This window comes from Caretta caretta, chromosome 1 (genome assembly GCF_965140235.1).
Source record: "Caretta caretta isolate rCarCar2 chromosome 1, rCarCar1.hap1, whole genome shotgun sequence".
Lineage (NCBI taxonomy): Eukaryota > Metazoa > Chordata > Testudines > Cheloniidae > Caretta > Caretta caretta.
The window spans coordinates 280,615,224-280,636,063 of NC_134206.1; the positions used below are offsets into that span (position 1 = coordinate 280,615,224).

Sequence of the window (20,840 nt, forward strand, 5' to 3'; positions counted from 1 at the left end):
GCTAGTCAAATGTAAAGATGCTCTTGGCAGATAAAAAGGCAACGATTTGAAATATTAATAAAATGTGAAGCCACCAATTAAAGTCATTACATAGAACCATCATTAATTGTTGATGAAAAGTCAAGAGAAAAAGCAAGTGAAAGCAGATAGTGTTTTGACCCCACTTAAGTGGCAATTCCTAAATTTATCTATCTTCTCTAAAGTACAGATAATTTGTGTTGCATGAGAGACTTCAAACATATTTGGTACTTTTAAAATACTAACATACTTTAAAATACACAAACATTTACAAAGAAAGTTAATCTGAGCTGATTTAATCTTCTTTTACCTAGAGTTGTAGTCAGACATTTGCTAGAGATTCAGACTGTGGATAAGAAGATCATAAGAACCAATTCAGGAAAGAATACTTATTCAGAAAAACACTTTAAGCATGTACTGAAATCCCAAACATGTGCTTTAAATTAAGCATATACTTAAGTGCTGTCCTAAACAGGGATGGATTTAAATACATGCCGAAAAGCTTTCCTGAATTGAGTCTCTAACAAATAGTGAGACAAAACAACTACCCAGGAATAATGCTACCAAGTAACCAAGAAGTGGAAATTGCTTCTCATAAAGTGTTACCCTATGCCCCTTTATGTGATAATACTAAATAAAGGGGATAAATTGTCATCCAGAAACTGAATGGCCAGAAGAGGCTGGGGAAGGAATGCTCCAAAACAAATGGAATGTTCTTAATTATTTAAAAGATGGAAAAAGTAAGTTTTCATGAGCATATCAGGCAACAAATCCAAAGAGTTAAATAACTGTGTTGACAGTACACAAAAATTACTCACAACAATGTAAATGGCATGCAGTATCATCATCAGAGTGGGTGTGGGTTGGGAAGGAGTAGCTCAGAGAATAAGATTTTTTAAAATGTCACACACAAACACAGAGTATTGTATCTGGACCAGCATTTCTCAAATGGGCATTCTCTTTATTTCTGCTGAATCAAAGTTGCTTCACCTTTACTGTGGAAGCTCGTTTTGATAAATCCCTCAGGGTAAGCGTTTATCCTTCAGGACCCTGACTCTTTCATTATCTTCCTCAATCATATCATGTAAAAAAAAAAACGAAGAAGAAACGTTATTTATATTTTAAGGTATCAGTCCTGCACATTGGCCTGTATGGAGTCCTCTGCAATCAATGAGCTACAGCACTGGCACAGACGTCACATGCAAAAATCAGATAGCTGTTTGGGGCATATATTAGTCCTTTGGCAGCAGTCTTAACCTTCTGAAATCCATCATCTATTCATGCTTTCAAAACAAATTGAAAATGTGCTGTCGTCAAACAAGTTATTTGGAGGAATACAGGAGTAACTGGATGGAATTTTATGGCCTGTGGTTTGCAGGAGGTCAGACTAGGTGATCTGGCCCTAAAAATCTATGATCCTACAAAGAATAGTAGTTGGGAAGAGAGTAAGTTGTGCATCCCTGCCCCATCACCATTTCCTGCCATGCTGCCAGTTTTGTATCATAATAGCAATGGCTATGGAGTTCATAGTGTATACCTCACCTTTTGCTTCCTAACAATGAAACCATGCCACAATATCTCAGGTTTTGTTTTTTCCACATCTCATAAATGATGTCCTGTTAAATCAGGCTATAATTTGAAATAAATTGTACCCCCACACTTCCACTTCCAAAATCTATCAGAATCAAGCAAACCACACAGCTGTAGTTTATACTGTCTTTACCTATATTCTCTGTACAACAGGAAGGGAGCTTTTCATTTCAAAGTTTGTTTTCAGCTTGCAGGAGCAATTCCGGAAAGTCATCGCTCTATCCTATGATCGTACTAATGCACAAAGAACCCTAGTTCCATTCATTTTGTTGTTTGGAAAGTCATAGGCTTGGAAATTAAAAGTAAAAAAGTGGTATATTTGGCCATGTCAATCACTAGTATACTAGAACTGCCTGCAATGTCTAGTTACACTGGGGTATATTAACAAGGAATGTTGCTTCCATTACACTAATCTTGCCATTACAATATTTCTCATATATACTTTCTGAAAATTGTGTTTCTCTCTGAAGCTGTATCTCCCTAGTCAGCTGCCACAGGAAATTAGTCTACAAAGTTCAGCGCTGGAGTCAACTAAAATGAAAAAAGGTGACTTCAGAAAGACAGAAGTTTAACAAAGTTTCTCATTACTTCTTCCAACAGAGAAACAGTGCCATTATGTATTCATGCGTAATGACTTATTGCATCATTTGTCATACATAATAAAGTCATCTGATCTCTGCTGCCTCTGTGGGGAGGAGGCTTATGGAACAGCCAGTGAAGAAATTAAAATCATAATGCTAGAAATAATGTGAAGCTGTTTATGTCCACTGTTGGCCCACTGCCATCTCTTCCTCCCTTTTCTGGTATGAACAATAAAAGATCAAGATTAGTTGAAGAGATAAGAACTAAGGAGCAGACAGCAGGAGACTCTAATAATGACACACCAGCAGAGAAGAAACCAAGAGTAGTGGCTCTAGCTCAAACACAGAGCCTGTTGTGAAGGAGAATTAGTATCTGTGAACTAATCTCACCTCCCTTTGTGAAACACCTGTTGGTGGTTCATTTCCTTCCTTTTTCCCCATTCCCCAAGAAAAATCTGTCTGACAATAGCTAAAAAACACACTATTGAATACCAGTGTGGCAACATGCACAGTTATATTGTATGTGCTACTTTTTTGTGATCTAGATGCAGGACGTATCACTTGTTATGTCCTTTACTTAGCAGGTTAGGTGGGTAATGGAGTGGAATTCCGCTGAAAAAAAGATACATCACAATTAGAAATAATGGTTTTCTTCTTACTGCTTGTCTTGGTACAGACATGTTCTCTCTCCACACACACACACCCCTCGACCCTCCCTCCCCCCGCACTGCTCTAGTTTTCTTTAATTCCTCCATGGGTTTTAATGGGTTTCACCATAGGTTCAAATTTCATAAGGCAATTTTTGTTTTATTAAGCAAGCAGAGAGTTATGGGTGGGTTAATGCACCAGCCTTTTATCTGGATTAAAATCCTGCTCAGCTAACACATGAAAGTGTCTCAGTTTGTTGACTTCAGCCTAGTCTCTAGTGTGGTTTTGTCCAGTTTCCAGTGCAGACTCTGCTTAAGACAGACTCTAAACTACAATAGCAAATGGCACTCCAGGTCATAAATCAGCTGAATTACAAGGACTGCAGGGAAACTGGCACAGCAGTTTACTATTTCCTCAGTTTTATGAGCTCCAAATTATAAAACTATATTTAAATATAAAGTCAGTTTATTCACTTGAGTTTCTCAGGTTTATACAGCTGTTTTAAGTTCCCTGCCCCACTCATCTCATGGTCTTAAAGGTCAAATCAGAAAAACGATAACTCTTGAGGCATATTTCCTGCAAAACAGGGGTAAAAGCCTTTGGGCCCATTGCTGTTCCTGGGAAGTCTTCATAGGACCAGTGGGAGAATGATGCGTGTTCCCCGTGGATGCCTCTTACTCCCTAGCCTCAGTCCACATTCCACCTCTTTGATAATATCATCCACCCCAACCCAAACCAGATGGGACCCAACTACAAGTGATGGGTTTGGGTCAGGTGTAATTTGTATAGCGCACATCGGGGCTTGGCTCGGATTGAATAGTCTTTTATCACTCAGTGTGCCAACTATGTTATTCACAATGAGGGAGGTGTATACTGGGTGATGGGGTTGAAGCAGAGGGAGATGGGAGAAAGATCGGGGCAGACTCCCCACAGAGCCTATCCGGTCCCCATCTCCTCCTACCTGTGCCTGGCTCCTATTCTCTGCAGGGGGCTCTATGGTCCAGACAGCCCCGCTTCCCAGCTCTTGACATTTCCTATGTCCAGCTGTGCCCCAGGCTCCCAGCAGCTCTGATCCCCACACTTCCCTGCGCAGTCATGGGTGCAGTATTCCCGGCTCCCTCTGTGCTGAGCTGCTGCCAAGTGCCCCCCAACCGGACGTAGTATTGGCACCTGCTGGCTCAGAGGATGCTCTGCAGTCAGGAGGGGAAGAGGCCCCACTTGCTCGATTCCTACTCCATAGCTCAATCCTAGATGCCATAGTGGCTGCTCCGGCCCTTCCAGGTCACACTCTTGCCTCCAGACCCCTGCTCATGAAGTACAGGGGCAGAAATGTACATCAGTGCCCTCATTGTATCTATCCAGGGCGTTGGGCCAGGCTTTAAAATTAGGCCCAAGCAGACCTCTAGTTCAGACCCTTTGTTAACATCTTGGCATGCAGGAATATGCCATCACGGGGTGCCAAAACTGTCCAGCGCAGGCAGTGACGGTACAAAGGATCAAAACCATTTCACCAATGAAGGGGGACCTGCTGCAGCCAGAAGGATGGAGAAACTGCAAAGGAGATGGCCAGCAATCAGAGAAAGCAGGTGCTGGAGTATGGGATCTATCGGCCCTGGAGACAGGTACTTCTGTGAGGATCCAGCCATTAGAGAGACACTAAAGGAGTAATGAGGGGTGCAGTGGCAACCAGATCATAGAAGGTGATTACACAAGAGGGAAAAGTGATCTGAAGGAACAGGAGACACGAGCCAGCAGACAACACCCAGCCAGAAACTACAGAGATCATCACAGAATGGAGACACAGAGAACCATCTAGAAGCCAACCCCACGGGGAGGGAGGCAACTCCGCAGAGAGAGTTTGCTAGATTATGGTGACAGGGAGACGGAGATCAGTTACTTCTGGTGTGGTCACTTGTTGAGGAGACCAAGCTGTCTCAAAGAAATATGTAACTAGCTGAATCTGTGGTTAAAATGAGACTCCAACTTGGCTCTGTTGGAGGGCAGAAGGGACACGGAGCAGGAGTTTGGGTGTCAATTATTTGTTTATATCAACATTGTATGTTAAAATGTTTGTAAAATAATGAAGAAATATCATGATCAGTTGAACTGGAGTCAGAGGCTCATGTTTCTTCCCTGGAGGGACTGTTATTGATGGGACACCAGGAAAACAGAGAATGGGGAGAGAGACTAGAAGCAACTCAACCACAAAGACAGAGCAGAACACATGGTTTAACAAAGTTTCACTTGTTCAACTTAACCTGCATTCAGCTTTACTCTTTGCAAATGAAACACTGCAGCACCCAGCCTGGGAAGAGGCAGATGTTAGGGTTAGAGCTTCTGCAATGGGAGCCCACAATCACCTTACTAACACATCTGGGAGAGTGAGCAACATTAATGTCACATGCTGGGCCCGGGCAGGGGGAATTCAAAATCAAAAGACAGACCAAAATCCCCAATATAGACTTAAAAAAAATCTCATTATATTTGGGGTTCAGCTCATGAGTGCTGATCTCTTGAGATTGGCAATATTGTAACTGTCACATGACCCCAAAAAGGTTAAACTGCAAAACAGCAGTACCCATGAGGCTGGAGTTCTGGGGAGGGTGTGCTTAAATTACTGGCTTAGAAACCTGTAGGATCCAGTGTATGGATCCAAACACAGCAGCCTGATGAGCATCCAGCAGAAGGAGCTTGACCCCGGCTGTGATAGAAAGCACATAGGAAGTCCACCAACACACTTACAAGTTCATTTACCACTATAATAGGCCAAGTGAGACAGATACAGCACATCCAACTCTATTGCGTGGTTGGATTTTTTCATACGTTAGGAAAAGAGAGACTTAAACATTTGCTAAACTGCTTGCTTAAAATTATTTATTTTAAGCAGCTTCAGGGTATGTCTACAATGCAAATCACTTGCAACGGAGTATAAGGTGTGTAGCTACATGCTGCAGTGAAAAACTGGCTGCTCCCACACCATAGTGCATTGCTACACATGGAGCCTTTCTGCATTTCAGGGAGCTGCCAGAACCTTTCCCTGCTGTTCCCCTGCTGCCAGAGACTTTCCCCATTGCAAGAGCTTCCCCCTGCAGCAGGGAAAGACTCTAGCAGTAGGAAGGCAGTGGGGGAGGCCCCCTGACACTGGGGGAGGCCCCCCTGAAACCTGCTCGAGGGCCCCAGTCCCCTGTTTGAGAACGACTGGTGTAGGGTATATACTGTGACAATTAGGGTCCAGACCCCTCCTCCTCCCCCCCTCGGGGAGAAAAGGGGCTCTTAACCCCAAAGAGTAAGCATTTGAATCAGCTGGTTGTATACAATGTTGTGTATAAAAATATGTGGAGTAAGGTCTTTTATGAAAGCATGTAATGTTTTGAACTTGATGGCCATTACGAGATATGTATGCAGACTGTGGTTATGTATTTATATCAGAAGTGGGCAAACTGAGCTCCTGTCTGGGGAGGCTCACCCCCGGACCCTCCCCCACTGTCCCCCCTTCCCCACAGCTACACCGCCGCACGGGCAGAAGGGCTGCGAGCTCCTGCTTCTCTGAGCAAAATGGTAAGGGGGTGGCGGCACGTGCACGCGGCGGTGAGGGGTTGGGTAGGGAGTCCCAGGGGATAGTCAGGGAGCAGGGGGTAGTTGGATGGGGCGGAGGTTCTGGGGCAGTCAGGGGTCGGGGAACAGGGGACGGTTGAATAGGGCAAGGGAGTCCCAGGGGGCCTGTGGGGGGGTGGATAGGTTGGGACAGTCAGGGGGCAAGGAGCAGAGGGGTTGGTTGGGTCGGGGGTTCTGAGGGGAACAGTCAGCGGGTGGGAAATGGGAAGGGGCAATAGGGGGCGGGGCCAGGCTGTTTGGGGGGCACAGCATTCCCTACCTGGCCCTCAATACAGTTTCGCAACCCGATGTGGCCCTCGGGCCAAAAAGTTTGCCCACCCCCAACTATATAGAATACTATGCCTATGACCTAAGCTACAATTTCAAATATACCTCACTGCAGGGAGGAGTGCATTCCAAGCTAGGTGTTTACACAAAACCACATGCAAGTAATGATCCATGTTTCAACCCAGGAAAAGACAAATAATTACAGTTAATGGGAAGACCCTGAGACACCCCAGCTACCAAGTCAAGAGGGAATTTTCCCCATTATGAGTAATGATGAATCATCATAGTTGACAGAAGGGGGTGGGGGGACAAAAACCATGCAAATCCTTAAAAAAGAAGGGCTTTGAAGTGAAGGCTTTATAGAAACTGATGGGCAGCTTCTAAACAGGACACTGTCCCTGAAATGCTTTATCCCATCTATGACAGGGCACACTGGAACCCTGTTCAAACAGAATAGGTAACTTGTATATGGAAAGAGAATTTACCCAATATGTAAGTGTAAAGCCTGAAGTTGCGTCTTTATGTTTATTTTCTGTAACTTGTATGTGTTTGTTTTTTCTTACTATTTCTTCTCTGAATTTGTGATTTTTCTTTTAAACAAACTTTTTGTTTATTTTTATCCAATGCAGGTCTCCAATGTGCAAGCTTTATGGTGTGTGCGCCAAAGTGAAACTGATAACTGGGGGCAGTTTTCACATGTTTGGGGTGACGAACCAGAGGGGAAAGGTCTGAGTGTCTTGTAGTTAAGAATTTGGGGAGATTTACATAGAAAGCTATACATATAAAATGATGGGGTCTAAATTAGCTGTTACCACTCGAGAAAGAGATCTTGGAGTCATTGTGGATAGTTCTCTGAAAATATCTGCTCAATGTGCAGCAGCTAGGGTTGCCAGTTTTGGGTGGACATATTCCTGGAGGTTTCATCACAGCACACTCCTTAATTAAAAATTAATCTTTAATTCCTGGAGACTCCAGGACAATCCTGGAGGCTTGGCAACTCTTGAAGCAGCAGTCAAAAAAAGCTAACAATGTTAGGAACCATTAGGAAAGGGATAGATAATAAGACAGTAAATATCGTAATGCCACTTTATAAATCCATGGTGCACCCACCCCTTGAATACTGCATGCAGTTCCCTCTTCCCCTTTCAAAAAAGATATGTTTGAAATGGAAAAAAGTACAGAGAAGGGCAACAAAAGTGATTAAGGATATGGAATAGCTTCCATATGAGGAGAGATTAAAAACACTAGGACCGTTCAGCTTGGAAAAAAGACAACTAAGGGGGGGGATATGATAGAGGTCTATAAAATGAATGATGTGGAGAAAGTGAATAAGGAAGTGGTTTTTACCCCATCTCTTAACACAAAAACCAGTGAAAATTAATAGGCAGCTGGTTTAAAACAAACAAAAGGAAGTACTTCTTCACACAGTGCACAGTCAACCTGTGAAACTCATTGCTATGAGATGTTTTAAAGGCCAAAATTATAGGGGGGTTCAAAAAAGAATTAGATAAGTTCATGGAGGATAGGTCGATCAGTGGTATTAGCCAAGATGGTCACGGATGCAACCCCACACTCTGTCTCTCTAAGCCTCTGATTGCCAGATGCTGGGACTGGATAACGGAATGGATCACTTGATAATGCCATGTTCTGTTCATTCCCTTTGAAACATCTGGCATTGGCCCCTGTTGGAAGAACTGGAAACTGGGCTGGATGGACTATTGGTCTCATCCAGTACGGGCATTCTTACGTTTTTATGTTGGGATCACCCTGAAGGGAGTAACTAGGCTGGTGGAGGCGAGGATGAGACTTTTGTGCTTGTGAGCTGGTGTCAGGACTCTGAGCCATAGCAGCATAGAATTAAGGCACCCAAAGCTACAAGACAGGCAGTGACAGACCCCCTTATTGATCTGCATGATACTCAAAATGTCACGCATAGCCACAGGGTTCAAGGTTATGCTACTCACCTATGCAGTGTCTCAGTGTCCACACTGCTGTTTATACTCATATTAGGGGAGCATGCTGTGTAGACATACCTTTAATTTTTAAAAGTGATGTCCTACCTGCTAATAATGAAGTTCTTGTCACATATGGGTATTGTCATGTATGGTGGGGCCAGTGGCCGTTTACCTAGACCAATTGAAAAAGATATGCATGAGTGATTTGGTATTTATCTGAACAGTAGAAGTTCTATATGATTCATTCTTTCTTATGTTTGAGTAGCCGTAGCAATATTCAGTTGTTGGAATGTAAAAGTGCTCTTGAATTAGACCTGTAATGATTACCAGATCATTTATTTAAACCAAAATAATAGAACATTAACATTGTTTTTAATTATAGTTATTTTGAGAAGACTTCAAAGATATGCTTATATATTATAGATGCAGTATAAAAATGTACCATAAAGGCCTGGATAACATTAGGGGGGAGGGATAGCTCAGTGGTTTGAGCATTGGCCTGCTAAACCCAGGGTTGTGAGTTCAATCCCTGAGGGGGCCATTTAGGGATCTGGGGCAGAAATTGGGGATTGGTCCTGCTTTGAGCAGGGGGTTGGACTAGATGACCTTCTGAGGTCCCTTCCAACCCTGATATTCTATGATGCTACTGGATTTTAACTGATTAAATTGCTGCTCCCTGCACACCATTATGCCCAATTTACGATAGTGAGGTATACCTCTCAGGCCTTGTCTATACTACAAAATTAGGTCGAATTTACAGAAGTCGGTTTTGTAGAAAGCGTTTTTATACAGTCGATTGTGTGTGTCCCCACACAAATGCTCTAAGTGCATGTAGTCGGCGGAGTGTGTCCACAGTACCAAGGCAACGGTCGACTTCTGGAGTGTTGCACTGTGGGTAGCTATCCCATAGTTCCCGCAGTCTCCGCCACCCATTTGAATTCTGGGTAGAAATCCAAGTGCCTGATGGGGCTAAAACATTGTTGCGGGTAGTTCTGGGTACATTTGCGCCTTTTTCTTGAGTTACCTGTGCAGACGTCATAGCACGGCAGGCATGGAACCCGCTCAGCTAACCATCACCATATGTCTTCTGGGTGCTGGCAGACGCGGTACTGCATTGCTACACAGCAACAGTTTATTGTCTTTTGGCAGCAGAAAGTGCAGTATGACTGGTAGCCGTCATCGACATAGTCCAGGGTGCTCTTTTAACCGACCTCGATGAGGTCAGGGGTGCCTGGGCAAACATGGGAGTGACTCAGCCAGGTCATTTCCCTTTTAAGTTTCATCTCATGGCGATTCAGTCCTACCGGCAGTGCACTGTCTTTTAATCTGCAGCCAGCAGAAGACGATGGCCACCAGTCATACTGCACCGTCTTCTGCCAAGCACCCAGATGATGACGATGGCTAGCGGTCGTACTGCACAGTCTGCTGCCAGCAAGATGTATAAAGATAGATGAAATGGATCAAAACAAGAAATAGACCAGATTTGTTTTGTATTCATTTTCTCCTCCCTCCCTTGGTGAAATCAACGGCCTGCTAAACCCAGTTTTGAGTTCTATCCTTGAGGTTTTGAGTTCTATCCTTGAGGGGGCCATTCTGTTTCTCGCAAAGCCACCCCCTTTGTTGATTTTAATTCCCTGTAAGCCAACCCTGTAAGCCATGTTGTCAGTTGCCCCTCCCTCCACCAGAGCAACGGCAAACAATCATTTTGCGCCCTTTTCCCTGGTTTGCCCAAGCAGGAGCAGACGCCATAGCTCAGCAAGCATGGAGCCTGTTCAGCACACCACAGCAGTTATGACCATTGTAAACACCTCGTGCATTAGCGTGCAGTGTATGCAGAACCAGCACCTGGAAAACCAGGCAAGGAGGCGACGGCAGCGCAGTGTTGAGGACATGAACACACTTTTCTCTAAAACCGCGGTCCCCAGCAATTTGGAGATCATGGTGTTAATGGGGCAGGCTCATGACGTGGAACGCCGATTCTGGGCCTGGGAAAGTCCATGCTGGAGCTCTTTTTCGATTCTGGGTCTGCAAGGTCACCTGTGCTGATGAGCTCTGCATGGTCACCTGTGCTGATGAGCTCGCCTGGCCAAACAGAAAATGAGATTCAGAAGTACCCGGGGCTTTTCCTGTACACCTGGCCAGTGCATCCGAGTTCAGAGTGCTTTCCAGAGTGGTCACAATGGTGCACTGTGGGATAGTTCCTGGAGGCCAATACCTTCAAATTGCGTCCACACTAACCCTAATTCGAAACCGCAATGTCAATTTCAGCGCTAATCCCCTCGTTGGGGAGGAGTACAGAAATCGGTTTTAAGAGCCCTTTAGGTCGAAAAAATGGCTTCGTTGTGTGGACTGGTACAGGGTTAATTCGAATTTCATGCTGCTAAATCTGACATAAACTCGTAATGTAGACCAGGCCTCAGATGACTAGTTAGCATGAAATTTTGTACAACTTAAAAAACAAACAAAAATGGCACAAAAAGACTCCCCACTTTCTCAATTCTTCTAAACTCTCCATTTTAATCAGTAAATTAAAGAGAATTACTGGAACAGGAGAGAACACTGGTCTGTGAGTAAGTAAGGAACTACACACAAGAATGAAAGCAAATTGGGCTGTCTGGTGTATGACATCATGGAAGGAAGTGTAATGGAATACAAAGTAGCAAGTGCCATCAGTATTCTACTAATACCGAGGATTTTCAGAAGTATACACTGAAATTCATCCAAAACTGAATATTACAGAAATAACTACACTTAATTAGAAGAGTAGGAGATCCAGATGAACTGTGAAGTTGTACAAAGATTTATTTCATTGAAACTCTTCACCTTCTGCCTAGATAAAATCTTTAGACACACTTGAATGAGGAAGAATGACATGCCCAAGTCTCCTCAGATTTTCAAACGACATATTAGCTGAAACTCTCCCGTTTACACTGCCCTGGGTATATTTCTACTCTGCCCTGATGAGCTTTTTAAATAACTGTTTTGTGAAATGTCAGAGACAAACTGTGTATTTTTACTATTAATTGCAATGACATCCCAGATGGCATTTTGTGTTTATAGTGTATATTTCCTCTTTCTGATAAATAATACAGTTTCACCTTCAATTAACTTTGTCATAGCTGGAGTGTGGCAGTAGAAGGATAAAATGTGTCTTAGAAAGGTGGGAAGTCTACTATCCAAAACCTTTTTAGTCTACAAGAAATTTTTATATTTCCTTATTGCGATCAGTCCAGCAAGATGATTCCAGACCAGCTGGTGAAAAAACAGCCATATATTGCCTATGTAAGCAATTACTGCTTGAACCAAAACTAACTTCACAGAACACTGTCATTACTAGTCAAAAAGAGTCTGTTATGCCAATGGTTAAAAATTGTTCAGGGGGCTGCAGATTATAACAGTACGATTTCCAGATAAGCACAGGAGTGGAAGACCATACGTTAATTAATGTAGTACAGCTCTTACCTCCGGTGTACATAGTGGATCTGAGTATCTTGCATTCCAAAAGTTACTGAAATTTTGTATCACTAAACACTGACAGTTATAGTGACTCTTGAACACAAAATGATTCAGAATGCTAAAATCAAATATCCTGGCATTTCTATGAATTGCTGGATTTCCTGGATCTCCTGAGTTAGAATTAAGACAAACCTTGCCAAATTCTGCCATCAGTTACAGCTGTTATACATACTCCAATGAAAGCTAGAATTTACCTTACAAACTGGTAACAGAACTGTGACATGTCTATCAGTGTTGGAGTACCTAGGATCTTTATTTCTCATAGTATCTGCATTTGGTTGTTGTTTTGGGGCTACAGTTATCTGAAATGCAAAATATTGGAAATAATATTTATGTTTAAAATAAACAGATTAATTTCAGGCAGATCTATATAAATTGTGTTTAATGAAATCAGTTTTGAATAAAGAGACAGCAAGGGAGAATGACATATAATAATACCATTTGAAAGAAGTGAGACTAAACATAGGGATTGAAGGACAGTGATAAACAAGCAAGATGACCTGCCTTTACAACTGTGTTATTCTACATGGCTATGTCTACACAATTCTGCTTCATTTAATACTGCATGGTAATGTTCCAGTTTTTAATCACAGTATGAAATCATACTAGCTCCATGTTCTAGTGATTTCTCCCTCTTTCTTTACCTCTGTACAGTAACATAATAGCCTGCTTATGGTCCCCAGGAATGCAAACGAAACTACATTCAAATGAAAAAATATAAAAATATTACATGAGATGAGAATTTTTCTGAAAACAATGTTCCTTTTCGATGCACACTGTTGATATAATGTGTTCCATCTGCAGCCACCTCACCATTATCTGTGTTTCACTGATAATGTGACCCACCATGCTGAAACATTATTTCCTCAAGTGCTGCATGTGAGTTCAATGATGAGAAGAGTGGAGAAGTGAACAGAATGTTAAATAGAATGGGGGGAAGAGTAGAGATCATTGCTTAAATAGAAGAGAGAAGTATAAAGAGGTGTTGGTAAAAATAAAAATGTAAGATGAGCATTAGGTCCAAAAGGGAAAGAATAAGCAGATGTTCCTTTTCTGGTATATTCAACATAAAATATCAAGTAATCATTCACTCCCAGTCTTCAAACAAAATTCCCATTGATCTCAATGGAAGATGAGTGAGTGGAAGAAGATAAATCCATGCTAATTTGATTGCAATCTAAATTTCAATCAAATAAAATTGTGATCAAAGGGATTATTATTGGAAGGCTTTTGTTTAAACAAAATAATCTGTTTCCTTGACTGATGAAAGGGATGAATTAGAAATAGTAAAGAGAAAAGATTGAGTTTAATTTCCTTTATTATATAATATAAATGTAGCTTTAAACTGTTTTTAAAATAGTTTCACAATTTCAATGGATTTTTAATTAATTCATTAATTTACACTTTCTACTAATAGATGAGAAAACGTGAGAACACTTTCTTGCGCATTCTTCATAACAAACAGAACTAATTCCTTAGAGTAATTACATAGCAAAAGGAGGATTTTGGTCAAGAAAAGAACCCCAAAGGGAAATCCTGGCCCTATTGAAAGCAAGAGGAGTGTTTTCATTAAGTTCAATAGAGGCAGGATTTCACCACATATTTTAACTTCTCACAAGTGACTTTGAAATCTTCATAGCTGCCAGTCACATCACTTCTTTTTCCTCACTCCTTGGAACAATTATTCACATTTTAACTCCGCCCTAAAGCAGTTATTCCATGTTGGGTGAAATTCTCCCTGTCCAGAAGGCCAGCACAAAGCTGACGCTCCACTTAAGTCCTTATGCAGGGATGAATTTTACGCTTGTTGAACCTACTTTAGAGTAGCTATTTACCCAAGCCTCACCTCAACAGGCATATCACTGGAAAGCAGTACAACATTTCAAACCCTCATGAGGTAATATTTTACCTTCATGCCTATATTTTACAGTGTGTGTTGAAACTGTGTGTTTTATGGTGTGTGTTGAAGCTTGTTTTGTCTTGTGAAACAAGAATAAAGCTCATGACAAAGGTGTCTGCTTGGAACAAACATATGGCCGTGAGCACATTCCTCATTTTCACTTTGGGGTTTTATCCTCCTCCAAAGCTATTTATTGCTTCATATATTCTTCTGCCATGAACATTATCCCTAAAGTCACTAGCAAATGGAGTCCGAGCACTGGGCCCAGCAGTGATAAGGGAAGGGAAGCACATTGTTAAGAAATATGATAGAGAGATAATACATCAAAGCAACAGCTTGGATCACTACATCTATTTTACATTATTGGGTGAATTTGGGAACATGGAAAGTTATATAATTTTTAAAAAAATGTCTTTGTAATAGGCACCTTGATAGTCTCATTATATTTTCTGAGCACTGGGATTTCCTTATGTTACCTGCAAATGGAAACTCCCAGTGCTATATTACTTTCTGGTGTCAGAAACAATAAATTAAATAGTATCATTTATTTACTTGCTGCTAGTCTTGGGAAATCTTCCAACTCCTGGGGCCAAAAGGTAAACAATTTACTGTTTTCAGCGTCCCAAAACCCCAGACAATCATGCTTCAACTTTTACTGTAACTTACGACAGCGTCTAAGACTTTGAGTTTAATCTTGTGAAATAAGTATATACCTGTATATGTATTTCTTAGACTTCATTTTAGAAAAACAAATAGTGTGCAATACTGCTTATATAGTTAAAAATTGCATTTGCTCAACTAGTGAACATCTTGAGTTTTAAAGTATGAGAAATAAAATATTGAAATAAAAGTATATGTGTTATCAGCAGAAAGGTTTACTTTGGGTTTCAGTGGCAGGGTTTACAATTCTGAGAAATTGCTAGGCAGGAAGTATCCTGCCTTCAGGATCACTGATCAGCGATGGACAATTTTGTTCTGATAAAGTAATGCTTAGAACTTAATATCCTTGATAGAGATGGTTATATGACTGGGGGTCTGTGAAAATCATTCTGAACTTGTTCTCTGCAGCTTAGATTAGAGTCTGGGGTCCTATTCTCTCACCGCAGAGCCTGTGTAACTCCCAGCAAAGTCAATACCTTCTAAGAAATATTCCTAGCCTATCTCACAGTGGGAGAATAAAGCCCTAGCTCTCCTGCTCCTGCAGTTGAATTACATTTCTTAAGAAAGCTTATACTGTCTTTCTAATTTGCATCTGGATTCTTTATTACTACAAACACAACTGTAAGTACCTGCAAGGTGAAGGTCTGACTCAAAAAAACCATGTATAGTGGCTATGGTTTGAAAACCCGCACAGGAGCACCATCTACATACACATACTATATTATACACACCTCATAAAGCATGGAGAAAGTAAAGTACTCATAACTTTTGTTATGGTAAGCAAGACAGTGAAAAGTCATGCCTCCCACAATATACATAATGGAGTCGTGGCCCATGACTGGGACTCCTAGGTGCTACGATAATACAAATAATATGCAACATATCATCAACTGGTAAAGTTACTACTGTTGGTAGTTTTCGTTGTTTAGTTTAAGAACAATCACAAGCTTTGCTTTATTAGTGCTTTATTATGAGTGCTGCCTGAATTTTTGTTTTTTCATGTGCAACTACTCTATCAGAAAATGGGAGATGCTCACTTCAGCAAATGACAACTTGGCACTCAGTTTTGCCTAGGAATTTATGCACTCACCTCCTGTTGATTTCACATCAGAGAGCATGCATTTATCATTTGTACTACTATGTTCCTCTCTTTGCAATATATCGCAATACTAAATGCAAACTTTTCCTACTTCTAAATGCAATTAATCATACTGTGAATGATCCAGGCACCAATTCAGGAAGGCACTTAAGCACATGCTTATCTTTAAGCATATACTTAAAACCCATTGATTTCAACAGGACAATGACATGGCTAGAGTTAATTAAGCATATGCTTTAAGAATAGGGTTACTTTCACGAATCAGGGTGCCAAAGAACACTGATGTCAGTAGGAGACTTTCCACTGAATTTAATAGGTTTTGGATCAGGACCATAGTGAACATGGGGAGAAGCAGAGAATCCACAAAAATAGAGGTAGAACAGCTAGGTGAGAATAAAATAGTGGTGGACCAGCCAGCAGCTGCACTGTGCTTCTGCTCAGTATAGTTTGGGAGGAGAGCTAGGAAGGAAGCTCTAAACTGAGCTAACCAGGGTAAAAAAAAACAAACCCAAAAAACCAAAACCCCTTTTAATTTAAAGCAGCTGAAGGGCTTTTCTAAGCTATGGCCACTGCAGAGGTCCAATCAAAACTGCTCTGCTAACAGAGCAGTGGGCAATTCTCAGATGCAGTCCTTCATCTGCTTTGTACTGTCTGCACAGAGCAGAGCAGGTGAAGCTGGGGACAAGGACTGGAAGTCTAAAAATGAACTAACTGTGAACCTCTCAGTTTGAATGGGAAATGTCAAAATTATGAATCTGGTAAATACCCATTTTTGGAGGTATTTCATTGTGAGAAAGATACTTTTGCTATTTGTTCTTTACATTTTTAACTATTATTATGAATATTTAAAAATATACTTTAAACCACGCATCTGAAGCCATTCTTTCCCCATTTCTAAATAGCTTCTCATGTCTATGCGAGATAGGACAGCTGCTCAGAAGAGCTGAACTGCAAGATGAGGATTCTAAGAATTGTTTCAATTAGTGTAATCTCCCAGTCACAAACACTACAATCTTTATCATGGGGAAGGAGGGTTATTTAAGGTAATTTCCATTCATTATAAAGATTTTATTTTTAAACACAGCTAAATCACATTTAAAATGCCTCAAATATTTTGCATGAATGTAGTATTGTATATTCCCTGAGTCACTATATGACTACACTATGATATTTTTTCTGGTATAATTGGCTAGTGATGTCATGGGTAGAAATGAAAATGAGTCTACATTAGAGGCAATGGGAATGACCACACAATCAAGAAGACATCATTACAATGTTGCCAGACTTCATCTACTTCAGCAAGTTTTGTAGCTGTAATTCACCTCCAATGCAGCTCCTGCAGCAGAAGTTGTAACGTAGGCTTACATGACATGGTAGTAAAAATGTCTGAGCCCTGCCTATGGTACAGCTTCCACAATTGCTACCACTGGTTAGGATCCACCCCTTTCAGCTCAGCTGCTTGTTTCAGTTAATTCTTGCAAAGAAACGTATTTTAACTAAGTGGACTGACTCAGCTCCCTCACTTGACCAGTGGATAGCCTCCATCAAGTAATACATGGAACAAATCACTTATCTATCATGCTTATATGGCCCCCATCACCACGTTATTTGAACATCTCACAATCTTTAATATATTTATCCTCACAACATCCTTGTGAGGTAGGGAAGTGCTTTTATCCCCATTTTACAGATGAGGAACCAAGGCAGAGAGACTGAGTGACTTTCCCACAGTCATCCAGGAAGTACATGGCAGAACAGGTAATTGAACTTGGCTCTTCAGAGCCCTGGGCAAGTGCTCTAATCACTAGAGAAGCCTTCTCCTAGCAAGAGGAAAAACAATTCTTGAAGAAAATATTAGTGTATAGTTCCAGGTTTGTACAAAGAAAAGATTAAATTCTTTCCTTATCCATTATCATGCCAGATGGACTTATATAAGGACTTATTTTAAATTAGACTCTTTGAAAGCACCTCTTGCTGTTCTCTTTAATGCAGAAGGAAGCAGTTATGTATTTCTAACTGTTTTAAGCATGCTACTGTATATTATCTGCTTACACTGGTATCTGTGTTTTTAGAAATGAGTACTTGTAATTGATAAATATGCATGTAATGTCAGTACTGAAGGACTCAGATTTCTGAACAGCAGTGTCTACACATATATTAGTTTAAGGTAATGTGTACATTTCAAGTGGTTTACCTGCAGAAAAGACTTATAAACAGAAAAACAAATAAATTAAGCATTGCTAAAGCCGATTGTGCATGAAAATATTGCTCATCATCACTGTACCACTTATTTGGAACATTAATCATTCTTACATGTCAAATCTCTGCTTTTCTGAGCTTTATTCCTATTTTTACCCATTCAGATGTTGCAAGAGCAATTGAATTATTGGAGAAACTACAAGAGTCCGGAGAAGTACCAGTACACAAGCTGCAATCCCTAAAGAAAGTACTGCAGAGTGAGTTTTGTACAGCTATCAGAGAGGTACGGAAATGAAGGTCATTTCTTAGCGTAGCCTTATTCCTATAAATGTTGAGGGAGCAGGAGCACCTTGTCCACTACAGCAAAGGATATGTGATTTGAAGTCATAATGCTTCCAGAGGCAATGTGGGGCTAATCCAAAATCCACTAATGTTAAGGGGACCCCTTCAGGGGACCTCAGTGGGCATTGGATCGGGCCTGTAGAGAGGCGTGAGGTCATGCTGTATGTGTTAGAAAGTTGTAGCCACTTGCAGTGCTGAGGACTGGGATCATTACCCTGCCATCTGTGCGAAAAGGCCCTCCTTGCACTCTCCAGCAGTCAATGATAAATTATGGCTGCCTCCCACACAGGTACACAGAGGGAGAAGGAGCTCCTTGCGCTCTCATCTCTCCTTGACCTCCAACATATCCACACAGACACAGTTAGGATGTCTCTAAAGCAGTGAACTATGTTCTGGGCTCACAGTAGTGAGACCATAGTTAAGGCTGCTTTAGAATTTTTCTTTTACAGAGTCGGTTCCTTTCTGGAACCCTCTTTCATAAGCATACCATGGGGAATGTGAACCAAATTTCATATATGTAACTGATAATGGTTTTCTTTCAGTTTACAATTTCTTGGACAGAAGATACAAATGAAGCTAATCAGTTCAATAGGATTCCTAAATGTTTAGGATTATTTTCCTACTAAACTAAACTTTATTTGTATGCCTGACTGAAGTGATTGGAAATATCCTTATGGAGTCAGCAGTTTACAGCTTGCACCCAGCAAGCCTCTCATCTATTTAATGCCTAACAGTAGTCCTCCTTCAGTGACATCAATGTGAGTTCTATCATATACTTCAATAATAGCAGGATTGCACTCTTTGGTATTGAGGCAGCAGAAGTGCATTGATTGTGATTTTTTTTTTCATGAATGGCTAGAAGGAAGAGAAAAGGGAAGGTACATTAGTTTATCGGCAACGTGCAACACACCCTTATTTTACTGAATATATTCTGCATTGCGAGAAACAGAGTGCCACTTAAATAGCCCACAGTTTTAAAGACTTTTTAGGGCAATGCTGTTCCAAGACTGTAAATAATGGCACTCTCTATTCTGAGATGCTGATATCCTGGCTAGTCTTTTCATTTAACTAGCTAAATGTTTCCTTAATTGACAGGAAGCATTGAAGATTTATTTATTTATTTTTAAAATATAGCACAGTTTGGCACCCAAGTTATGAAGGGGAGCTTTGCTATCTCTACAATACCACCAATGAAATCCTAGCAGATTTATATTCATCAGCAGAAAATATTCTCAAAAGCAATAAACATGTAGCTTTTTGAAGAGGTATGGAGCATAGGAAGCTGGGAAATGGCCTAGACTGTAATGCACTATCAGTTCAGTGAACTAAAAATACCTAAGAAGAACTTGACAGGATCATCTATAAGGCATAGAAAGTACTTTTATGGGCTATTGGGTAAAACCATCCTGTACTAAACTGATTTTTCTTTTACGGTTTTACACTAGTAAGTAAATAATATTCACTTTAGGATATTTATAATTATTTATTTACACAACAGTTGACCAACTCCAAATAAGAGGTCAGGTCAATTGTGCCAACTGTCATAAATGACATTTATTTTTTCTCTCTCTTCTTGAAATATCACTGTGAAAAAAAGGTACACAATGGGGTCATGCAGGGTGGGCACCCTCATGAACTGGCTGAACACCGCAGAGTCCACCAGTCCCTCTGACCATAGGCCAGGAGGTCTCAGATTCTGATGGTGCCAGCCAGGCTCAACCTTTGGTGCACCAAGGGGGACTCCACCATCTGTGCACATAGATGGGGGTTATATAGCACGAGGAGAACCCTTCCTCTCAGAGGCTGCTATAGACCTGGTCGCTGAAGCTAGAGTTCAGGTCCTGAGGAGGTTCTTGTAAAAGACTGGTAACTCAAAGAGGTTTCAAGAGACCTCTCAGGTGGAGATAAGAGAACTATTGTTTGTATCGTGGTGGAGGAAGACGTGTGCCAGCACACTCCGTGCCGGGCTACCTGCACTATAAAGGAGGGCAGGGCCTGAAGGCAGAAGGTGTGGATCTGGCTAGAGATATACCAGGCACTGTCTTCCTTCCCCCAGAGGGAAGCTCAGGATACCTGCAGAGACCCAGTGCAGCCCCAGCCAGAAAAAATTCATCATGTATCTTAGACAAGCATTATTTAGTGGAGAAAATTCCACTTTGGGGTTGAGGTTGAAGAAGAAAACATTTTTCTGGAAAGAAGATCTTGAAAAACAGTGGCCAATTGAAACTACTCAGGGGTTGGGATATTACAACATGTGCCAGGAAATAGATTATTGGGAAGAATGCAGGTTAGGTAATTAGTCTCTGTTAGGGATGATCATTTTATTTTAAAAATGACCTTGATTGTAGTTGTTAATTATGAATTTGATTTAAATTACAGGGTTTTATAAGACGGTTGTAAGGTTATAAGATGCCATGTCAAGAATCGGTAATTAATGTAAAAAGAGCTAA

General features: G+C 41.1%; 1 protein-coding gene across 9 annotated transcripts in view; it reads left to right on the plus strand.

The window, feature by feature from the left end:
- Positions 1-20,840, plus strand: part of LIN7A (lin-7 cell polarity scaffold A) — an 81,918-nt gene that overhangs the window by 16,051 nt on the left and 45,027 nt on the right. For 7 of the 9 annotated variants that reach the window (XM_048835695.2, XM_075124321.1, XM_048835688.2 and 4 more), the window contains exon 2: positions 18,213-18,331. The exons of 1 other annotated variant lie outside the window; for it this stretch is intronic. In XM_048835695.2, the coding sequence (XP_048691652.1) occupies positions 18,213-18,331 (119 nt within the window). Of the gene's footprint in view, positions 1-16,751; positions 16,893-18,212; positions 18,332-20,840 lie in introns of all 9 variants that reach the window. One more of the 9 variants, XM_048835691.2, reaches the window with a different exon arrangement.